The sequence below is a fragment of the Bison bison genome, unplaced genomic scaffold (assembly GCF_000754665.1).
Source record: "Bison bison bison isolate TAMUID 2011002044 unplaced genomic scaffold, Bison_UMD1.0 scf7180017864313, whole genome shotgun sequence".
Classification (NCBI taxonomy): Eukaryota; Metazoa; Chordata; class Mammalia; order Artiodactyla; family Bovidae; genus Bison; species Bison bison.
In genome coordinates, this window is record NW_011494885.1 from 2,336,643 (window position 1) to 2,343,864 (window position 7,222).

The 7,222-nt window shown below is 52.7% G+C and overlaps 1 protein-coding gene across 1 annotated transcript; it reads right to left on the bottom strand.

Annotated features, from left to right (window-relative positions):
* Positions 1-3,251: 3,251 nt before the first annotated feature.
* On the bottom strand, positions 3,252-5,392 carry GPR4 (G protein-coupled receptor 4). The gene has a single exon (XM_010852606.1). It carries the CDS (start codon positions 4,470-4,472, stop codon positions 3,384-3,386), a length of 1,089 nt encoding a protein of 362 aa, XP_010850908.1. The 5' UTR covers positions 4,473-5,392; the 3' UTR covers positions 3,252-3,383.
* Positions 5,393-7,222: the final 1,830 nt, after the last annotated feature.

A 7,222-nucleotide genomic window follows, 5' to 3' on the forward strand; every position in this document is an offset into this window, starting at 1 on the left:
TTGCTAACTTGAGCATGAGGGTTCATTTTATCTCCAGAAACAGCTGTTTCAACCCTTTCCCAAGTAACTGACAAACAGGCCTAAAAAGGGGCCAGGGGAGTGGCACGAGGTCCCTCGGCCAGGAGAGGTTGATAGCCCAGCCTCTTGGCTAATAAACTTATCCGTTCTCAAGCAGGTCCACTTCCTCTGTTGGGGAGGAGGGTCCCTAGGGAGCTGGCTCAGGAAGGAGTTTAAAGAACATGTCCCAGACTGTCATCCCTTACCCAGCGGGGAGCAAAATCATGTAAACAAGTTCGTCTGAGAGAAATGCCTGGGTGGTGGAGTGCTAATGGGTAACTGAGAGATTCTCGAAGAGGCAGAGGGCGAGGGAAAGTCCAAAGAGCAGAGTTGTGTACAGGAGGAAACAAACGTTCAGGTCAGAGTCGGGGGACCCAGGGCTTTCCTCGGCAACCGCTCTGACTCCGTGTGGCTTTTGTCACTTTCCTGGCCCTGATGGACTCCCATTTCTCCATCTGAGATAATGGTGATACTGACATGTATGAACCCTGATATTCTAAATTACTAAGAATGCCAAGACTCCATGAAAACAACTCCTCTCCAGGATCCCTGTTGGACTGAAGGTGTGAAGGAGCTTGGGACCTATTCCAGATCCATCACCCACTCACTGGGAACCAACCACTCCCCCATTTTACAGACTGACCAACTGAGGCCAGAGACTTCACAAGGATTTATCCAGAGTTCCATGGGTAATCAGGAGAGAAACCCCTTGGGTTTCTTGAGTCCCAGCCTAGAGTCTTCTCCTAATTCTTAGGGGTGTTAGCCTGGGGTCCAAGAACCGACTTGGGAGTGGGGCTCAGGTTCCACTTGATGCATTTAGGAAACTTTTAAACTTGTACATGATTTTTTTGTGTATAATTCACTACTGTTTCCTCAGCTCCTAGAACAATTTCAGGCATACAGTAGGTGCTCAATACTTGTTGAATGAATGGAAATGAGCATTTGGTGGAGGGGTAGTGTTCAAGCTTTCATCCGATTCCCCAAGGGGCCCATGTTCAGAAAGTTTCTGGCTCCCTACATGTTCATCCTGGTAGCTGTACTGCAATGAGACAGGGTGGGAAAATTATAACACCCCCCCCACCCCAGCCAACCACCAGATCCCAGGCCTCCCTCTTTTCTTTCTCCCATAACATCAGAGCCCCAACTTCCTGCATCTCAGTGACCCAACCCTCCTCTTGCAAAAAAGTTGTCCTCATTAAGTTCTTTTTTTTCCCCCCTCATTCCCCTCCTCCTTCCTCTTTCTTTCTCTCAGGAACCTCTCCTGGGAACTTTCGGGGCAAGGGTGTATTTATGCCCGTGTGTGTGTGTGTGTGTGTGTGTGTGTGTGTGTGTGTGTGTATAGGCTTCACATCTCCTTAGCCTGGAGCCTCTTACATACCCAGAGGGGTCAAGGCCTACAGAGCTGGGTGTTTTCCTCCTCCTGCTCTCCAGTCTGGTTCTGGAAGGACAGCCATTCCTGGTTGACCCCTGAGGGCCAGGGGAGGGAGGGGAACGCCGTTAGCCAGGGCAGCAGCCTTGGCCACTCTGGGGCGTGGGAACAGAGGAAGAGGCGGGGAGGGGAAAGGGAACCCAGGATGGTCTCAGCACTGACTCACCGGCTGTGCGACCCTGGGCTAATCACTTGGCCTCTCTGGTGAATAGCGCCTGGGATCATTCCCAGAGTTCCTTCTAATTCAGGTCCTCTGGTCACCCTTTTCCCAGGATGGGCAAGGGACTAGGGTTACACAATCCCACAGGGCCTTGTATTTCTTCCATCATTGGATTCCTTCAAGAGAAATCCGAAAGCTGACACCGATCCTTGCTTGCTCCACCCTGACCCGGGTCCAGCTGTCAGCATCTCCTGCCTGGGCTTCTGGCTTCTGCCTTTACTTCCCATATTCTGTTCCCCACTCAGCAGCCTGGGACTCCTGTTAACATTTAAGCCAATCCCAAATGTTCTTTGCTAAGAGCCCCTCTGTGGTTCCCATCTACCTTGGAATAAAAGGCAAGGCCCTCACATGGATTCACAATGCTCTGGGACATTGGCCCCTGTCCCTACCTGTCTCATCTCCATTCTTAATGTCCTCCCACACCTCTGCTCCCACCACACTGCTGTGTGTACTTGCTGGCCCTCGAAATGCAGGCGCTCTCTTACTCCAGGACTTTCCACCTGTCGTCCCCTCTGCCTGCAGCCCTCTCCCATCTGATCCCTCGCCTCCTTCAGGTCTTTTCTCAAATGCCCCCTTCTCAGCGAGCCCTCCCCACTCTCCTGATCTAGATCAGACTCCATATCATTCTCTGTCCTCTCAATTGGCTTAATCTTGCTCCATTACCCTTACCAATTCCATTTTTTTTTTTTTTTTGGCTGCACCACACAGCATATGGGGTCTTAGTTCACCAACAAGGGACTGAACCTGTGCTCCTTGCAGTGGAAGTGCGGAGTCTTAACCACTGGACTGCCAAGGAAGTCCTTTGATTCCAAATTTAATATTTATCTTTATTTACTCATTTACTGTGAGCTCCATGATGGCGGGGCCTGGACTGTCTTGGTCACTGTTTATACTGGCCAGTACAGGTATAAATAAATCTCTCTTGAATGAATGAATACCCTTCTCTTGTCCTAAGCCCTGTTCCCAAGCCTATCCTGCTCCCTGCTCCTCCAGATAGTTGGCCAGTGGCCCTTTATTTGGGTTCTGACACACTCCCTCTTCCTCCTCAGGCCTGACTTGGAAAAATCTGTTTATCTCCAAACTCTGAAATATTCTGTCCTGCTCTCTCTCTACTCTATATGACCAGGGGCTTCCCAAGACACAAGTGATTGTTCAATACTCCACTTTCCCCTTGAATCACAGACTTTTACTCCCTTGTTGGAAATAATCCTAACTTCTTTGTCTTTGCCTTTTGGAAACTTAATCTATCGGTCCCCTCCTCTAGGAAGCCCTTTCCATCCCCCAGACTGCAACAGAGGCCCTCTTGGGTTCCCCCGGCCCCTAGGCTCCCCTGTCTGAGCCCTGCCCACTCTGGAGCATCACCCTCCCGGGATAGATCTGTCTCTTCCATTGGAATAGGAGCCGTGAAGACAGAGCCAGGGCCGCCATTTGTCACTGCTGGGTCACTAGCACCACCCAGCACAGGGCTTGGCACAGTTTTACTGAATTATCATGGGGGGTGTCATGGCAGAGGATGATGGCTGATCAGTGACACATCAGCCTCACTGTTTTCCTATTTTCTTACATTTTATGAATAGTAACAGGGCCTTATTTACATACAATTTGCATACACTGGGCCAGAAGGGAAGGGAGTGGGGGATTAGACCGGAGGAGTGGGGGCTCTGCAGAATTGGAGGTTCACTGTGCCGGGGGCAGCATCTTCAGCTGCACCTGGTCCCCCTGGGCGAGCGGAGCCGCCACCCAGCCGGCTGCCATGGCCTTGGCCACGCTGTTCCTCTTGGAAGTGAGCGGGGTCTCTAGGGTGAGCGAAGCATTGGCCATCTCCTGGGGCTTGTCACTGGCCAGAAAGCGGAGCAGGTGGTGCAGGGCCTTGGCCACGTCACTGCGGGCGCCCTCGTTGACGAGGCAGTAGAGGATGGGATCAGCCACGCAGTTGAGGCTGGTGAAGGCCAGCGAGCTATGATATGCCGAGAAGACACGCTCCTCGAAGCCACAGTCCCGGGGGCGGCGCAGGTAGACGGCACTCCGCGAGAGCAGGAGCACGTGGTAGGGCGCAAAGCAGACCAGCACAATGGCGATGAGGCTGAGGGCCAGTCTCTTGATCTTGACCTTCTCCTGGCGCTCAGTGGACACGCTGCCCCGCACAGCCCGCAGGATGCCACGGTATGATAGCAGCATGAGCGCCCAGGGGAAGAGGAAGCCCACGAAGACTCGGTAGAGGTTCATCCAGGCCACCCAGCCCTCCATGGGGAACTTCTCGAAGCAGAAGGTGTGGTTATAACGGTCGCGGAAGAGCTCGTCATGGAACAGGGGTGCCGAGTTGGCGCCCAGCTCCGTGGCCCAGACCACAGAGCTCACGGCCACAGCTGTCTTGACACGGCGCAGGCGGGCGAACCGCAGCGGGTGGGCCACAGCCAGGTACCGGTCCACCGAGATGCAGCACAGGAAGGCGATGCTGATGTAGATGTTGGTGTAAAAGATGAACCCGAAGAGCTTGCAAGAGCCAGGGCCGTGGATCCAGTTGTCGTGGTGCAGGAAGTAGTCCACCCACAGTGGCAGCGTGCAGATGTACAGCAGGTCAGCAATGCTGAGGTTCATCAGGTACACGCCCAACTCGTTGCGTTGCCTCACCTGGCGGTAGGCGGCCCACAGGGCCAGGCAGTTGGTGGGCAGCCCCACGCCAATGACGAAGATGTAGAGGGAGGGCGGGAAGAGGTGGTCCATGCGGGAGTCCACGTGGCAGCCCTCCAACGTGCGGTTGCCCATCCTTGGCACTGGGTCTTTCAGGGTGCTTCCCCTGGCCCACGGGGGCTTGGGGCCACGGGGGGCGGGAGGCCATCAGGCCCCCCTGAGCCCCCTCCTTGGAGGCTCAGGGGAACATGGTGGGAGGCAGTTCACAGGGTTAGAGGATGAGGTGGACTGAAAATTGTGGGCCAGACTGGGCAGAGAAGGACAGAGGCTTCAGAGAGAAAAGTTGGAGAAGGGATAGAATTACGACAGGAGGGAGGTTTGGGGGTGGCAGGATTAACAACGAGCTTTGTCAAGGAGGTTTTATAGACCCAACCAGAGTATAAATGGGAGAGTATTGGGGTAACACACGATTGACCAAGGGGAGTGTTTATACGGGAGGTGAAGGCATCAGTGGGCAGTGGTGAGAGACAGAGATTTGTGGAGGATGTAGAAAGTAAGCGTGGCTATGCTGAAGTAACAGTGAGGTGAGATGTACTAGAAGACGCAGGAAATGTATGCGGTAGTGTTGAGATAGGGCAGTTCACAGTTTGGCAGCAGAGGAGACTAGGCCAGATGGATGGGGGTGCTGACACCTGACACCTCCTAGGACCCCAGTAAGAAATATGGAAATAAGGGAGGTAACCAAAGAGGCGAAGACTACAAAAAAAGGGGGGTGTCCTATGAGGGATGAAAGAGAGAGAAGACTCAGTCTGGGGAATGTGGGAAGGGTTTTAAAGAAACAGGAAGGTGGTGAGTAAGGGCTCTATCAGAACCAGGTTACCAATACCGGAAATTTAAAGGGACATGGGAGGGGCTCCAGCTTGGTCCTGGTGGGGGCTGAGCAGTTAAGACGAGGTGGCCCTGCTTCACAGTTCAAAGCTGACTGCGGTACCTGTGGGGAAAGAGAACTGTCATGAGAGGTGTCAGGGACTTCCCTCTGCTCCCCACACCCTTCTGTGAGCTCCAGAGGGTAGGCCCCTTAATGATGCTTAATCTAAGCAACAGATCACTGAAAACACAGATTTGAGATGTCAGTTATATTTTTTCCCTAATTGTTTCTTTAAAACTTTCTTCAAGAAACCATATAAAACTGGCACAAGTCTCATATCATGCTTTGGGAAATGCTGAACTAGTCTCACCTATCATATCATAAACATTGAGACAGGGTCCAGAGAGGCTGGGTCACTCCCCTCAAGGATGTACAGCAAGGCAGTGATAGAATCAGCTTCCTACTCTTAACCCAGGGCACTGAATTCTTGACAATGATGATGATGGTAGTGATAATAACAACCAAAGTTTTTCTGAGTCCTATTACATAGCAGATCTTGTCTTTAGCACTTTATGGATGTGAGTTTAAAATTTTCAAGAACCTTATGAGGAAAGTACTGTTACTCCCCTATTTGACAAACTGAGGCACAGAGAGGTTCAGAGACCTATCCAAGGTCCTGATAACGGGAGCGGGGAAAATCTTGGCTTTCGCCTCCTTTCTCCAGCCTGAACGTCAGTTTTCACCCAAGAATAATTGGACAGAAAGGGGCCCTGGTCTGACAGCCCATGGAAGCATAGCTGCAGGGGGCTGGGGCAGGGAAGTTATGAGAACTCAATTGACCAAGGGGGAGCCCTGGGGGCAGTGCCAGGAGTCCCCTCCCTCAGAGACCACCCCCTTCATTGTCTCTTTCCGCTTCCCTCTGACTTCCCTGAGTGAGAGTCTTGGGCCTGTCGTGCCCTGGTCCTGGGGAGATCTTTAAGCACAGGGAAAAAGACAGTGTTGGACCAAGCCCTGGACCACTGTCAGCCCCCAAGAGGATGGGAGTGAAGTCCTGAAGTAGAGGCATCTTTAGAGGCCATTCCATCCAGCGGTTTGCATCAGTTTGTAGGCTGTGGAACCACTTTTTAAAAAAACATATCTCAACAGGAAACCTCATCTAAGACAGTGAAAAGGGGAAGCTACTCTGTGCTCTCGATAAAAGGAGGTGGTGGGAGGAAGTCCACCTCTGAAGAGTCCCCAGGACACATTTTGAAAACCAGTGGTTGACTCAGTAGGACAGATGAGGAAACCGAGGGGCCAAAGAGGGGAAGGGATGAGACCCAAGGCATCCAGCAGGCTCACGGGAACCTCCCCGGTGCCTGAGCAGTGTCTTCCCATGGGAGAGTGCTCTGGGCTCTCCCTAACCTCCACACTAAATTCTGTGCCCACGCGTGTCTCTAAAACCCCGGCCGCTGCCCACTCTGCTCCACCACGACCACTGGCTTGGACCTTATGGTTGAGCCTCCCTGAGGATTTCCTGCCTGCCACTCTGGCTTCCCTCCACTCACTCCCCACGTGGCGGCCCCATGTGGCGGCCAGGCAGGTCTCTCTAACATGTCAGTCAGCTCTTGTTATTAAATCCTTCTCTGCTTGAAATCCTCCAATAACTTCCCCATGGACTTGGGACAAAATCCCAAGTCTTTCCCCAGATGACAAGGCACTGCCTGCCCAGCCTCTGCAGCCTAGTTGACTTTCATACCCACCTCTCCCTCCCCCTCAGCAGACTCAAGGCTGGACCTTCTTTCCAGCCTCACCACCTCTGTCCTTCCTTCAGATCTACTTAGGACTAGCTCCTATATCTCCATCACTTCCTCAGGGTGGCCCTCTGTACCCACAGTCCTGCCCACCCACACCCACACACTCTGTGTGGAGGAATTACAGAGATCACAGAATCTCAAGATAGGGCTCTTCTTTTCCAGGAGGTTACATCCTATTTGAAGAGAACTTCAGTTCATCCAACATCTGAGTGCCTCCTCTG